Source organism: Larimichthys crocea, chromosome VI (genome assembly GCF_000972845.2).
Source record: "Larimichthys crocea isolate SSNF chromosome VI, L_crocea_2.0, whole genome shotgun sequence".
Classification (NCBI taxonomy): Eukaryota; Metazoa; Chordata; class Actinopteri; family Sciaenidae; genus Larimichthys; species Larimichthys crocea.
In genome coordinates this window covers 4,372,230-4,388,429 of record NC_040016.1, presented here as the reverse complement: position 1 = coordinate 4,388,429, position 16,200 = coordinate 4,372,230, and the positions used below count along the sequence as shown (strand labels likewise).

The window sequence follows — 16,200 nt, the reverse complement described above, 5'->3', positions numbered from 1 at the left end:
AAAAGCAGCTCTAGACCAATCAGAATTTATGAATTCATCCAGAATATTAAGGGTAAGAATGAACATGAAGTCTGTTGCTGCATAGGACTTGGATTGTGTGGCACGTATATGGCACCTGTATCCAGCTAGCACAGTAATCACAAAACAACGGGCTGATATCGAAGCTGCATTAATTAACAGAAAATCGTGGACACGAGTTGGAGATAGAGACCGACAAATATTTCCTATTTCTTTCCGCATGTGTCCGTCCCTGGTGGTCTAGTGGTTAGGATTCGGCGCTCTCACCGCCGCGGCCCGGGTTCGATTCCCGGTCAGGGAACTACGGTTTTATTTTAACTATGGCAAAAAAGGTCTTATCTTGTTTTAAACAATGACTCATTCTTCATTATATAAACTGATATTAAAATATAGAAATGAAGCAACACGTTTAGACTTTAAGTTTGAATTTGCCTGGCATGGGATCATTAACGTCTTTTTTCTCTCATCTTATTTATTTCTACATTTATACAAATCTACTTTTTTTCCTTTGTGTATTTCTAAAATTCAATCATGCATTTTGTAATTTAATTATTCAGCATTATGCATTAAATATGCAGGTATTTGTGAGGTATCAGCATCATGAAGCATCCATTTATTTATTCATCATTTTATTTATTTATTTATGTATTTAAATATGCATCTTTTGCCATGTATGTGTTCATTCATCTATTCATGAATAAGTAGTTTTATTCTCCACGCAAGGCCAGTGTCTTACAAGTCAGTATCATGGATTACATTTGCAGGTAATTAAGTTGGCAAGCTGTAAATAATATATCCATTCAGCCAGCAAGTTCAAGCAAGCTACAGTTGCTAGCTGACAGTAAACTGCAAACAGCACACCAGCCAATTTACCTGCCAGATCTTGCTCAGAGTCTATATGAATTCATTGACATTTTCAAACCAACAACAACAATTGTTGTATGTCAATTTGCATACTTCCATATGTATACTTTCTATTTTAAGTAGATAAGCACGTTCATAGTCTCAATTATGGCAACATGCAGTGAACTGTGAGTAATGGTCCAAAAGTTGAGTGTGGAACGTTGGACACTTATGGCCCTCAGTGGTCACCATTTTGGCTACATAGTAGAAAGAGGGGCACCACCAGCATTGTGAAAAAGGTATTTGTACATTGTACAACATTGTACTGTCTCTGTGCGGATATGATATCTCTTGATAATCTGTGCTGCACTGTTCGATGTGATGCATCTGCAAAGTATGGACTTGTTTTTTTTTACACAATTCTGTGTTTATGTTTGTCGGGTGACTTTATAGACATTGGCCAATGGTGGATAAAACATGTTAAAGTATCCTGTAGAATGGCCTTCCATTTGAGAAAACATGATGAAATGACTCTTTAAATAGCCTGATTCCACCATCATTAGGAGTGTTCAGCACTAACAAAACAACTAATGGTATAGCTCACTCACTCACTCACTCACTCACTCACTCACTCACTCACTCACTCACTCACTCACTCACTCACTTAGTTAGTCATTGACTTGCATTCATAGTGCTGGCCTCCTGAGTTTGAAATTGGCAAACTAGTAGATGTGCTCGGAGTTGCCTTTAGGGAAAAAGAGCCAAAAATAATAAATAAATTAAAAAAAACTTAAATGAAATCATTAATTCCAGCTTGAGTCCATCTTTAAGAACTGTGTTCCATTTATTTCCATACAAGTGATTGCTGAATTGCTGTCTCCCAGGACTTCTCACAGTTTTGGTATTGTGCTATTTCCCATTCTTAGTAGCTGTTTCCAGCAATTACACTGATCAGCTACATGATGTATTCATGGCGTTAAGTACAGGCAGATTTGAATAGTTATTTCATGACTGTGATTTAGATGATTTCCATGATGGATACTTGGTTTTTAAACAGTTTTAAAAAGTCCTGACACAATATAGTCTGCCTCATTTCCATCGAGGAGGCCTGTTCCATTACTGTGAATAAACCAGCAGGGAACATTTTCACCATTCTTCACATCATTCCTGAAGTCTCTCTGCCAGCCTCTGTGGACAGAGACAGAAATGTCATGTAGACCAAATGATATTTTAAGGGCACATATTTACATTCACATTAAACATATACATACTATACATATTAATTGAGTCATGCCGTGTACCTGGTCACATTGAGCTCCCGTCCTTTCACAAACATGGTGGCATCTGGTTTCTCTGGGACCTCACCTGGACGCAGGTCAGTCACTTCATATTCAATCCCATGGTAGAACTGACCTGGAGAATGGTCAAACATTCATATATCATAGTAAAATGTAATCATTCTGGCCCTGTGTCTCTCTACTAGAGATCTTTGCAAAATCTGAGCTTTATTATCCTGTAATGTCAAAATAAAACAACTCTGAAACAGTGAAGTTGTGACAGCTAAACAATGAACCTGAACTTGCTATAAAGCCAAGGGCAACTGCAGAATGTCTGTAGGTTCAACACTACAAGTGACATTGTCACAGTGTGTTAATATTGTACCCATATTGAACCAATTCCATTTTAGGCAATAGAGTAGTAAATATTGTTGCAACGTGTCCATTTATCTTCATCATACTCTTTTTTGTCTGTTCTTAAGAGAAACCACAGAAGAATTCTAAAATGAGTCTCACTGTTTTTGACCTGATACTGTATTAAATATTAAACAATGCAATCTATTCGCTGCATGTTTGCTGCATGCTTCATGCTGTACCTAGCAGGCCGTGAACAGAAGGGGACAGGAGGTGGCTGTCCAAGGTGTAGAAACCCAAGTAGTCCCGGTGGTACGGGTGCTTCTTCCACACTTTGTGAAGCAGGATGACAAACTTGACTGAATCTTTTAGAGTCACCGTTAAGCTGCGATCCTTGGTCAACAGAAGATCCACACTAGATGAGAAGATGTTAATTATAGTCATTGTGTAATTGATGTCATTGTTCATCCTGATCTGGATTATGTGATAGTGTCGTCACTCACTTGGGTCCTTTGAGAGAAGCAGAGTCAGACCACAGCAGCTTGAATCGTTTGCCATCTTGGAAGACAGAAATGACCTGAGTGTCCACCTCAAGCCTCACACCCAGAGTCTGGTGGACGATGCCAAAACGCCAAAAGTAAGTGTTAATTTTCCCATCAGGGGGAATCTTCTTATCTCCAATGATCTGGCCATTGACCAAAATACCTGTGGAAACAACAGAGGATTCAGTCATTCACTTTTTAACTGCAGGGCAGGGTCCAAAATCTAGGTCTCCAAGGAATACACATTTGAAGTTAAAAAAGATCATCCTATACTTGTCAGTGGGTAAAATAAAAAGGCATGCATCATGATCAGGACTCTGGGTTGACCTGAGTTTGGATCTCTGACCAGGTTGAAAATGGTTCCTGGTTTGTCATTGATGTTGAAGCACAAGGCGTCCTCTCTGTCTGGGAGCTCAATCATGAAATGAGGGTCCCCGTCCACTGCAGGTGATACCACAAAGGGACATGTGATAGAATATTGGCTCAACATGCTGATCACAACAATGTAACTAGGCTATGAGTTATCAGCCACGCTAGTAGTTCTGTGAAGCTGTACGGAGCTAAATGCTCTAAAAGTTAAAAGGTCAGAATGCTAACGGGTCCACAACAACATTGTTAATTTTACTATGCTTAGCAGGTGTCATGTTTATCGCATTCACCATTTTAGTTTTGCATGTGCGTATGCTAACAATTGCTAATTAATGCTAAAAAGAAAGTACAGCTTTGTTTTGCAGGTCATATGGTCATGACTGAACTGAAGTATTGGATACATTCTGATTCAATGATACCATTAGATCAAAAGTTAGGATCACCAAAGTTATTTCAATTTATCCTGAAGAGGATTTGAATGTGTAAATGAAATTTCATAGCAAAATGTAAAATGTCAACTTCATCATGGCACAAGAGAAAAAGTCGGGGGAAAAGACTAAGGACAAATCTATCAACTTTGTCAATCTACTAATAAGTTAAAGAGTTTGACCTGCTGGTGGCACTGAATGAAAGATCAGTCAGCAAAGTCATTAGGACTCCTCTGAAGACCATGAATAGTTGATGCCATAACCGACCAACTGACTCCAATGCAGCTAGCATTGCTGAAAATGTTCTTACCAAAATATGCGGGTGCTGCCAGGTAAGATCGTGTGTATACTTGAAGGTCATATTGATGTGCTAGTGAAGATAACAATAAGAATTAAGTTAAAAACCAATACAGTGAACTGAATTTATCCCAAAAGTGTTTTTGTGTTTTTTTAAATGACTGCCTTACCCATTCTTTCTGCTTGTTGTCTTTGCTCTGCCAAAAAAAGATAAAAACAAAAAAACAGTAAATTCCACAGTTCAAACTAAAGCATCATCTTCTGCTAGTTGAGTCAGAAGCTTGCCCAGTTTCACTTCTTGATACCCCTCTCTCACTTACCCTCAGTCAGCTTGTCAGCAATGAGAGGGCTGTCTGTACCGTCCTCAGTTTCAGGCCTGGTGACCAGCATGGAGGTGAGGGGAGTGACAAAGCTATAATGCAGAGACATGTCTAGAGCCTTGGCTGTGGCGTCTTTCTCATCTGCAACACCAATCTTACTGCAAGAAAGCAACATATGACACAGGCATTTTGAAAACCACCACAGAACCTGTAAATTAATATTGCAAGATTTATCATGGGCTCTCAGACAATGGACAAATATCATGAACAAAGATCCTTATGAGATCAATGGGAAATTCAGATTTCCATGCTAAAAATGATTAAGCAACTCAATTTGAGTTAAATTACACAAAATAACCTGTTCTCTAGTAGCTGCTGGATGGTGAGGTAGGCCCACAGACGCTCTGTAAAATCTCCAAAGATGTATTCCTCATCTGGGTATATGACATCCCAGTCCACAGCACTGGCCTGGCCCTGCACTATGAAGTCCTCCTCAAACTACAGAAGAGAGAAATGTTGAAGAAACAATGTCTAAAAACAGATTAAGAAACATCTTCTCGATACCTCAGCCTAATACCTAAAATTTCTGCAATTTCTTTCTCCTCACCCCCTGGCCGAAGGCCTCCACCATGAAGTTGTCCAGGTTGTTGTCTATCAGCCGACCGGCAACGACGATCTCTGAGCCGTTAAACAATTGATTGAAGTGGTTGGTGGTCAGTAATTCTACTGTGTTGTCAGGATAACGCAGGTCTACCTCTGTAAGCAGAGGGCTGGACACCTCCTCATAGAAACCCTGGAATAAATGCACACACACATTGTGATTATATAATTGGGAAAGAATGTGACATAGCAAACTATTGGCTCTAAAATGTATTCATAGCTTAGACCCTTGACCTCAAGTTGAAGTGTTGCATCTGAACCCTCAAAAATCCTGCGTGCCACTCCTTTGTTTTGTTTGCTCATCACATCCAGGAAGGAATAATCCACATCATTCCCGAATCCAAGACAGAACAGAGACATGTTCCCCCCAATAGCAGAACGAACATTTTCCTGGATCTGTGGAAGGCTAGACACTCCTTCAAACACAATACAATATGCAGAAATGTAATGCTAAATATAAAGTCCATCAATCAAATGTGCATGGACACATCTATACAGTAAATCCTTCAGTGTGTAAACATCTTATGTGCTTACCGACATTTGGCATTCCATCAGTCAGTAAAATAACCATATCGATGCTCCTCTCTGGGAGCTTCTTCTCCTGCCTGTCATTGACCAGCATGTCCACGGCTCTCAACACCGCACTATTGATGTCAGTTGCTAGAAGGAAAAGACACATACTATTGTCAAATGTATGGTGTGATAGTGTATTTCTATCATTTGGGAAGCAGACAACATTTAGCATCAAAGCTAGTGTCACTTGTTTTTCTATCAACCTCCTCTATCTGTAATCTTTTGGACGTAGACCGTGGCTTCAGCTACATTTTCCTTGGTTGCTTTGATTAGAGATTCCTGCCAGGAAATGACAGAGCTGTCAAACAGGATGAGGGCAAAGTGGTCATCCTCATGGAGGTCTTGGAGAATGGTCGTCAATGCCTGTCGTGTCTACAAAGAATTGCAAGGTGAGAGGTCAAAATGTAGGCAATAATATATATCAGTCACATTACCAGTCTGAACCGTCTCTCACCTGGTGCATCTTTGTTCCACTCATTGATCCACTCCTGTCAATTACAAATGCCACATTCTTTGGGACTCTGGGCAGGTTAGGTGGAGCAAAAAAGTGAACAAAGTATCCATTCACGATCTGAAGGGAAGAGAATCATAATGAGCAATAATATACATCTGTACATGAAAGAATGAGAAGGCATCATGAGAACTCCATGTTCTTGGCCTATCTAATCTATATTGATCAATTGTACTTTAGAACTCAGCATTAAAGTAAACCTATAGTTGTATATGTGATTTAAATGTACATTCAGCTGATACTGAGTACAGTCTTTGTTTAGAGCTGACCTGAATGTCCCCAAGGCTCTTTGCTCGGTTCACATCATACTTGATGATAAAATCGCCGTCAATGACTGTTTCATCACAACCTGGACACTTTCTCTGCTGCTCAATAGTTGGTGAGAAAGAGATGTGTGCCTGACAATGGGATACAATACGATCAGTTTAGTTTACTGTTAATTCTTGAGTCAGTATTTTTTTGAATGTGAAGAAAAGGAAGTGAGACACTTTGAAAACAGAAAAAAACCTGTTGTATCATGTACCTTTTTGTCTGTGACGGTTTTCTCCACCAGAGGGAGCAGATCATTGGAGAGGAAGGTTGCATGGGTGTCGACATAAGAAATGCCCTGGGGCTCATAGATGTTTGTTACAATCTGTCTCCACACAGGCACAACACACACAGAGAAAGAGAAAAAACTCATGTGGAGTATTTGAAATTCACCAGGAACCAGGATTTAAACATGAACATGTAATAACCTGAAACTCTTGCACCGGTTGTTTGGGTTTAACTCGTGTTAGAATCTCATATTGGCCCAGTTTCCTCTGAAGGAGCTCCTCGTAAGTCAGAATAAAAGTCACGTTGCTTTTGGCTGCAATATTCACAGACACTGAAAACTTCTCCATTTTTCTCCCAGAAGCCCTGTAATGATAGACATGTATTAATGTTCACACCACCACCATGTGTTCAAATCATACTGTAACATTGTTCAGTCCAACATACTTGACCAGTCCAGCAGTCTGTCCAGAGGAAACAGCCTTCTCATACTGTTTCTTTGCTTTCTCTTTCTCCTTCACCTCACCAACATACAGCTGACCTTCAATTTCCCTGTGAGACACAAAGATGGAGAACAGCATGATGCAACTTGACTAACTAATTATATCATTGTTATTGTTATTATTATTGTTGTTGTTGTTGTTATATACTAATTATATTGACTAATAATTATATTATTAAAATAATTCAGCTTCAGAGCTCAAATGGGAGGAAGGCTGTCTTACACAAATGGTCATACTGGGCATAGGAATGTGGGAAGAGTGGAAATCAGAGTGTAGACACACTGACATGCTGAAGTTGCTGATGAAGGCGGTCTTGGGCAGCTCCACTTCAAAGAAGATTTCTTGGGCAGAGTTTGCTTTGTTCAGAGCCTTGGAGGTCATGACGGTGTGAGCGAAACGAGACGTCACAGTGCAATCCACTTTCACACTGTGCACCTCCACCTGAGACAGAAAGAGATGGTGGAAGAGATAGAATGATTTAAACATGAATAAATATGGAAACCCTCCAATCACCAGGACTTCACATACAACATTTTGATCCAGTGACTTGCTCCAATTTGCTATCTGCTGCAATTTTTACGTCATTGTACACAATCACATTTTCTGCTTAGTCCAGTCCACAGCATCCTGCCCTGACTAATGCCAAAGAAAATCATCCTTGAAAAAAGTTTAAAAAGACATTATGTCACTGATTCCACTTTGGGAGTGTTGTGATGAGACAGATTGTGTGTGACTCAACCTGGATGCTGTGTGCTCTAAGCAGAGATAGTCTGGAAATTTGAAAACTAAACTAAACTGTTCACTTATTCTCAATCAATTCTTTTGTTGAGTCTATTGACCTTTTCTGGATCAGTGAGGGATTTAATCTGGCTGAACAGATTATTGGAGTCACACAGACGGATATCAATTATTTTTGTGAACCACATAGTTTTCTTAACTTCTGTACAGCCTACATACTTTTTTTAGATTGTTTGCTCATACATTTATGAATTCATTTATGTATTTATTACCAATTCCAGATATATTTTTCATGATTTTTAAGTTAGAGGAAAAGGAAGGAAGAAAAAAACACTATGAATCATCCAACTGTGTGTGTATCTGTTGGTGTATGTGGTGAGCATAACATTACCCTTACAGGATAAATAAAGTTTGAATAAGGTTTGAGTTAATTGAATATTTCTCATCATCGTTATCATCAATGAACAAACAAACACATTATTTTCTTACCGTTGCCTCAATTGTACTTCGTTTCTGTAACAAAACAAAACAAGATAAAGTTAATGATTTAAGATTTGCTCACAGTCTGGGCAGCCAGGCTAACAAACTGAGCAAACATTAGCTAACAGCAGCTATTGTTCAAAGCAGTTTACTGTACTGTACATCAGGAAACTCTGTAAATCAACAATAGTTGATGCAGAGCAGTTGGAGGTCAACAGAGGGACAACAGAAAACATTTTTTACATAAAATATGACCCAGTTTAAATAATAAAATATTTAGTTTGTGTGTGAATTTATGAATTAAGTGTTACATACTTCTTGTAAGAGATCATACCCAGAGCACAAAGTTAGAGACACATTTCACCTGATAACGCAACAAAATGATTCAAAATCTGTTATTTTATGGTAGAAAAGTTACACAATGTTGAATCAATTTCTATAAACATGATTCAGTAATTAATAACGTTATTTATCAGTGACCACAGGTTTGGCGAATAATGTACAAGCAAAAAGATACAAAACAATACTTTCACTATCATATTGAAAGATATATAAAGTTTCTTCCAAATACCTGCAGTGACCTGACAGCTCCTCTTGTCCCCTGAAATTCAAATACAGCTGGATGAACCAATATGATGACATATATAATCGATATAAAGAAAACACTAAGATTACGTGAACTACTGCAGGTCAAAAGAAAAAACTTTCAAGGAGCAGAAGTTTAAAGGAGTAACATGATACAGAGTGAAACTGGGTGGAGTACAGTTTGTGTTAAAGAGATCATTCATAAGAAAACATACAGGAAGCACCACATGAAATGAATAAAATTAAACTTCAACTATGAAACTATGTTCATTCAAATTAAGAACAGAGTACAAACAGTTCAGTGTGTGAAGTTACCTGAAGAGTTTCATGAGGACTGGAGATGACCAGAGCCCCTCGGGCCTGGCTGGGCAGCCAAAGGCAGGCACTGCCCCACAGCAGCAGCAGTCGAACACCCAGCAGTCCAGACATGACCAAACTTCCACTGAACACTGACTGACTTCACCACCGAGAAAAAGCCCTCTGCCCTGCCACTGATCAATCATTAATTTAATCAGCCACATAAACCCAAATGTATGCCCAATCTGATGCAATGTGCAAACAACTGCTTAAAACATCAACTTCTACGAATAAACCGTTTATCTTTTGAACAAGTAGTCCCGGTGGTATGGGTGCTTCTTCCACACTTTGTGAAGCGGATGACAAACTTGACTGAATCTTTTAGAGTCACCGTTAAGCTGCGATCCTTGTCAATAGAAGATCCACACTAGATGAGAAGTGTTATTATAGTCATTGTGTAATTGATGTCATTATTCATCCTGATCTGGATTATGTGATGTGTCGTCACTCACTTGGGTCCTTTGAGAGAAGCAGAGTCAGACCACAGCAGCTTGAATCGTTTGCCATCTTGGAAGACAGAAATGACCTGAGTGTCCACCTCAAGCCTCACACCCAGAGTCTGGTGGACGATGCCAAAACGCCAAAAGTAAGTGTTAATTTTCCCATCAGGGGGAATCTTCTTATCTCCAATGATCTGGCCATTGACCAAAATACCTGTGGAAACAACAGAGGATTCAGTCATTCACTGTTTAACTGCAGGGCAGGGTCCAAAATCTAGGTCTCCAAGGAATACACATTTGAAGTTAAAAAAGATCATCCTATACTTGTCAGTGGGTAAAATAAAAAGGCATGCATATGATCAGGACTCTGGGTTGACCTGAGTTTGGATCTCTGACCAGTTGAAAATGGTTCCTGGTTTGTCATTGATGTTGAAGCACAAGGCGTCCTCTCTGTCTGGGAGCTCAATCATGAATGAGGGTCCCCGTCCACTGAGGTGATACCACAAAGGGACATGTGATAGAATATTGGCTCAACATGCTGATCACAACAATGTAACTAGGCTATGAGTTATCAGCCATGCTAGTAGTTCTGTGAAGCTGTACGGAGCTAAATCTCTAAAAGTTAAAAGGTCAGAATGCTAACGTGTCCACAACAACATTGTTAATTTTACTATGCTTAGCAGGTCATGTTTATGCATTCACCATTTTAGTTTTGCATGTGCGTATGCTAACAATTGCTAATTAATGCTAAAAAGAAGTACAGCTTTGTTTTGCAGGTCATATGGTCATGACTGAACTGAAGTATTGGATACATTCTGATTCAATGATACCATTAGATCAAAAGTTAGGATCACCAAAGTTATTTCAATTTATCCTGAAGAGGATTGAATGTGTAAATGAAATTTCATAGCAAATACCTCAAAATATAAAATGTCAACTTCCTCATGGCACAAGAGGAAAATCGGGGGAAAGACTAAGGACAAATCTATCAACTTTGTCAATCTACTAATAAGTTAAAGAGTTTGACCTGCTGGTGGCACTGAATGAAAGATCAGTCAGCAAAGTCATTAGGACTCCTCTGAGGACCATGAATGTTGATGCCATAACCGACCAACTGACTCCAATGCAGCTAGCATTGCTGAAATGTTCTTACCAAAATATGCGGGTGCTGCCAGGTAAGATCGTGTGTATCTTGAAGGTCATATTGATGCTGGTGAAGATACAATAGAATTAAGTTAAAAACCAATACAGTGAACTGAATTTATCCCAAAAGTGTTTTTGTGTTTTTTTAAGACTGCCTTACCCATTCTTTCTGCTTGTTGTCTTTGCTCTGCCAAAAAAAAGATAAAAACAAAAAACACGTAAATTCCACAGTTCAAACTAAGCATCATCTTCTGCTAGTTGAGTCAGAAGCTTGCCCAGTTTCACTTCTTGATACCCCTCTCTCCTTACCCTCAGTCAGCTTTTCAGCAATGAGAGGGCTGTCTGTACCGTCCTCAGTTTCAGGCCTGGTGACCAGCATGGAGGTGAGGGGAGTGACAAAGCTATAATGCAGAGACATGTCTAGAGCCTTGGCTGTGGCGTCTTTCTCATCTGCAACACCCATCTTACTGCAAGAAAGCAACATATGACACAGGCATTTTGAAAACCACCACAGAACCTGTAAATTAATATTGCAAGATTTATCATGGGCTCTCAGACAATGGACAAATATCATGAACAAAGATCCTTATGAATCAATGGGAAATTCAGATTTCCATGCTAAAATGATTAAGCAACTCAATTTGAGTTAAATTACCAAAATAACCTGTTCTCTAGTAGCTGCTGGATGGTGAGGTGCCCACAGACGCTCTGTAAATCTCCAAAGATGTATTCCTCATCTGGGTATATGACATCCCAGTCCACAGCACTGGCCTGGCCCTGCACTATGAAGTCCTCCTCAAACTACGGGAGAGAGAAATGTTGAAGAAACAATGTCTAAAAACAATTAAGAAAAATCTTCTTGATACCCTCAGCCTAATACCTAAAATTTCTGCAATTTCTTTCTTCCTCACCCCCTGGCCAAGGCCTCCACCATGAAGTTGTCCAGGTTGTTGTCTATCAGCCGACCGGCCACAACAATCTCTGAGCCGTTAAACAATTGATTGAAGTGTTGGTGGTCAGTATTCTACTGTGTTGTCAGGATAACGCAGGTCTACCTCTGTAAGCAGGGGCTGGACACCTCCTCATAGAAACCCTGGAATAAATGTACACACACACCTTGTGATTATATATTGGGAAAGAATGTGACATAGCAAAATATTGGCTCTAAATGTATTCATAGCTTAGACCCTTGACCTCAAGTTGAAGTGTTGCATCTGAACCCTCAAAAATTCTGCGTGCCACTCCTTTGTTTTGTTTGCTCATCACATCCAGGAAGGATAATCCACATCTTCCCGAATCCAAGACAGAACAGAGACATGTTCCCCCAATAGCAGAACGAACATTTTCCTGGATCTGTGGAAGGCTAGACACTCCTTCAAACACAATACAATATGCAGAATGTAATGCTAAATTAAGTCCATCAATCAAATGTGCATGGACACATCTATACAGTAAATCCTTCAGTGTGTAAACATCTTACCGGAATTTGGCATTCCATCAGTCAGTAAAATAACCATATCAATGCTCCTCTCTGGGAGCTTCTTCTCCTGCCTGTCCTGACCCGCATGTCCACGGCTCTCAACACCGCACTATTGATGTCAGTTGCTAGAAGGAAAATACACATACTATTGTCAAATGTATGGTGTGATAGTGTATTTCTATTATTTGGGAAGCAGACAACATTTAGCATTAAAGCTAGTGTCACTTGTTTTTCTATCAACCTCCTCTATCTGTAATCTTTTGGACGTAGACCGTGGCTTCAGCTACATTTTTCTTGGTTGCTTTGATTAGAGATTCCTGCCAGGAAATGACGAGCTGTCAAACGGGATGAGGGCAAAGTGGTCATCCTCCATGGAGGTCTTGGAGAATGGTCGTCAATGCCTGTCGTGTCTACAAAGAATTGCAAGGTGAGAGGTCAAAATGTAGGCATAATATTATCAGTCACATTACCAGTCTGAACAGTCTGTCACCTGGTGCATCTTTGTTCACTCATTGATCCACTCCTGTCAATTACAAATGCCACCTTCTTTGGGACTCTGGGCAGGTTAGGTGGAGCAAAAAGTGAACAAAGTATCCCTTCACGATCTGAAGGGAAGAGAATCATAATGAGCAAATATACATCTGTACATGAAAGAATGAGAAGGCATCATGAGAACTCCATGTTCTTGGCCTATCTAATCTATATTGATCAATTGTACTTTAGAACTCAGCATTAAAGTAAACCTATAGTTGTATATGTGATGTAATGTACATTCAGCTGAACTGAGTACAGTCTTTGTTTAGAGCTGACCTGAATGTCCCCAAGGCTCTTTGCTCGGTTCACATCTACTTGATGATAAAATCGCCGTCAATGACTGTTTCATCACAACCTGGACACTTTCTCTGCGCTCAATAGTTGTGAGAAAGAGATGTGTGCCTGACAATGGGATACATACGATCAGTTTAGTTACTGTTAATTCTTGAGTCAGTATCTTTTTGAATGTGAAGAAAGGAAGTGAGCACTTTGAAAACAGAAAAAAACCTGTTTATCATGTACTTTTTGTCTGTGACGGTTTTCTCCACCAGAGGAGCAGATCATTGGAGAGAAGGTTGCATGGGTGTCGACATAAGAAATGCCCTGGGGCTCATAGATGTTTGTTACAATCTGCCTCCACACAGCACAACACACACAGAGAAAGAGAAAAAACCATGTGGGTTTTGAAATTCACCAGGAACCAGGATTTAAACATGAACATGTAATAACCTGAAACTCTTGCACCGGTTGTTTGGGTTTAACTCGTGTTAGAATTCATATTGGCCCAGTTTCCTCTGAAGGAGCTCCTCGTAAGTCAGAATAAATCACGTTGCTTTTGGCTGCAATATTCACAGACACTGAAACTTCTCCATTTTTCTCCCAGAAGCCCTGTAAAGATGGACATGTATTAATGTTCACACCACCACCATGTGTTCAAATCATACTGTAACATTGTTCAGTCCAACATACTTGACCAGTCCAGCAGTCTGTCCAGGGAAACAGCCTTCTCATACTGTTTCTTGGCTTTCTCTTTCTCCTTCACCTCACCAACATACACCTGACCTTCAATTTCCCTGTGAGACACAAAGACATTTGTCAAACGTAGAGAAAGATGAGGTCTATACTTGTTGTCAAAAGTACTGATTCTTACTGACATGCTGAAGTTGCTGATGAAGGCGGTCTGGGCAGCTCCACTTCAAAGAAGATTTCTGAGACAGAGTTTGCTTTGTTCAGAGCCTTGGAGGTCATGACGGTGTGAGCGAAACGAGACGTCACAGTGCAATCCACTTTCACACTGTGCACCTCCACCTGAGACAGAAAGAGATGGTGGAAGAGATAGAATGATTTAAACATGAATAAATATGGAAACCCTCCAATCACCAGGACTTCACATACAACATTTTGATCCAGTGACTTGCTCCAATTTGCTATCTGCTGCAATTTTTACGTCATTGTACACAATCACATTTTCTGCTTAGTCCAGTCCACAGCATCCTGCCCTGACTAATGCCAAAGAAAATCATCCTTGAAAAAGTTTAAAAAGACATTGTCACTGATTCCACTTTGGGAGTGTTGTGATGAGACAGATTGTGTGTGACTCAACCTGGTACTGTGTGCTCTAAGCAGAGATAGTCTGGAAATTTGAAAAACTAAACTCTGTTCACTTATTCTCAATCAATTCTTTTGTTGAGTCTATTGACCTTTTCTGGATCAGTGAGGGATTTAATCTGGCTGAACAGATTATTGGAGTCACCCAGACGGATATCAATTATTTTTGTGAACCACATAGTTTTCTTAACTTCTGTACAGCCTACATACTTTTTTTAGTTGTTTGCTCATACATTTATGAATTCATTTATGTATTTATTCCAATTCCAGATATATTTTTCATGATTTTTAAGTTAGAGGAAAAGGAAGGAAGAAAAAAACACTATGAATCATCCAACTGTGTGTGTATCTGTTGGTGTATGTGGTGAGCATAACATTACCCTTACAGGAAAAAGTTTGAATAGGTTTGAGTTAATTGAATATTTTTCATCATCGTTATCATCAATGAACAAACAAACACATTATTTTCTTACCGTTGCCTCAATTGTACTTCGTTTCTGTAACAAAACAAACAAGATAAAGTTAATGATTTAAGATTTGCCACAGTCTGGGCAGCCAGGCTAACAAACTGAGCAAACATTAGCTAACAGCCAGCTATTGTTCAAAGCAGTTTACGTACTGTACATCAGGAAACTCTGTAAATCAACAATAGTTGATGCAGAGCAGTTGGAGGTCAACAGAGGACAACAGAAAACATTTTTTACATAAAAATGACCCAGTTTAAATAAAATATTTAGTTTGTGTGTGAATTTATGAATTAAGTGTTACATACTTCTTGTAAGAGATCATACCCAGAGCACAAATTAGAGACACATTTCACCTGATAACACACAAAATGATCAAATCTGTTATTTTATGGTAGAAAAGTTACACAATGTTGAATCAATTTCTATAAACATGATCAGTATTAATAACGTTATTTTCAGTGACCACAGGTTTGGCGATAATGTACAAGCAAAAAATACAAAACAATACTTTCACTATCGTATTGAAAGATATATAAAGTTTCTGCCAATACCTGCCGTGACCTGACAGCTCCTCTTGTCCCCTGAAATTCAAATACGCTGGATGAACCAATATGAGACATATATAATCGATATAAAGAAAACACTAGATTACGTGAACTACTGCAGGTCAAAAGAAAAAACTTTCAAGGAGCAGAAGTTTAAAGGAGTACATGATACAGAGTGAAACTGGGTGGAGTACAGTTTGTGTTAAAGAGATCATTCATAAGAAAACATACAGGAAGCACCACATGAAATGAATAAATTAAACTTCAACTATAAAACTAGTTTCATTCAAATTAAGAACAGAGTACAAAAAGTTCAGTGTGTGAAGTTACCTGAGAGTTTCATGAGGACTGGAGATGACCAGAGCCCCTCGGGCCTGGCTGGGCAGCCAAAGGCAGGCAATGCCCCACAGCAGCAGCAGTCGAACACCCAGCAGTCCAGACATGACCAAACTTCCACTGAACAGTGACTGACTTCACCACCGAGAAAAAGCTCTCTGGCCAAGGGGAGGAGAAAATGTGTGTTTGTGTGTGTGTGTGTGTGTGTGTGTGTGTGTTGTGTTTGTGTGGTGTGTGTGTGTGTGTGTGTGTGTGTGT

At 39.4% G+C, this 16,200-nt stretch overlaps 1 protein-coding gene and 1 non-coding gene across 2 annotated transcripts; one reads left to right on the top strand and one right to left on the bottom strand.

Moving 5' to 3' along the window:
- The first annotated feature begins 247 nt into the window (after positions 1-247).
- Positions 248-319, top strand: trnae-cuc (transfer RNA glutamic acid (anticodon CUC)). Its single transcript has one exon. It is a non-coding gene; the product is annotated as a tRNA-Glu (tRNA).
- A 1,549-nt stretch (positions 320-1,868) lies between these two features.
- On the bottom strand, positions 1,869-9,495 carry LOC104939587 (inter-alpha-trypsin inhibitor heavy chain H3). The gene is made up of 22 exons (XM_027279667.1): positions 9,348-9,495; positions 9,019-9,048; positions 8,457-8,480; positions 7,516-7,670; positions 7,174-7,278; positions 6,930-7,092; positions 6,716-6,826; positions 6,462-6,590; positions 6,136-6,252; positions 5,885-6,053; positions 5,643-5,768; positions 5,343-5,524; positions 5,056-5,241; positions 4,807-4,946; positions 4,449-4,606; positions 4,299-4,325; positions 4,142-4,201; positions 3,362-3,475; positions 2,996-3,197; positions 2,735-2,907; positions 2,163-2,274; positions 1,869-2,049 (listed from the first exon to the last, which is right to left on the bottom strand). Exons 1-22 carry the CDS (start codon positions 9,459-9,461, stop codon positions 1,911-1,913), a joined length of 2,736 nt encoding a protein of 911 aa, XP_027135468.1. The 5' UTR covers positions 9,462-9,495; the 3' UTR covers positions 1,869-1,910.
- Positions 9,496-16,200: the final 6,705 nt, after the last annotated feature.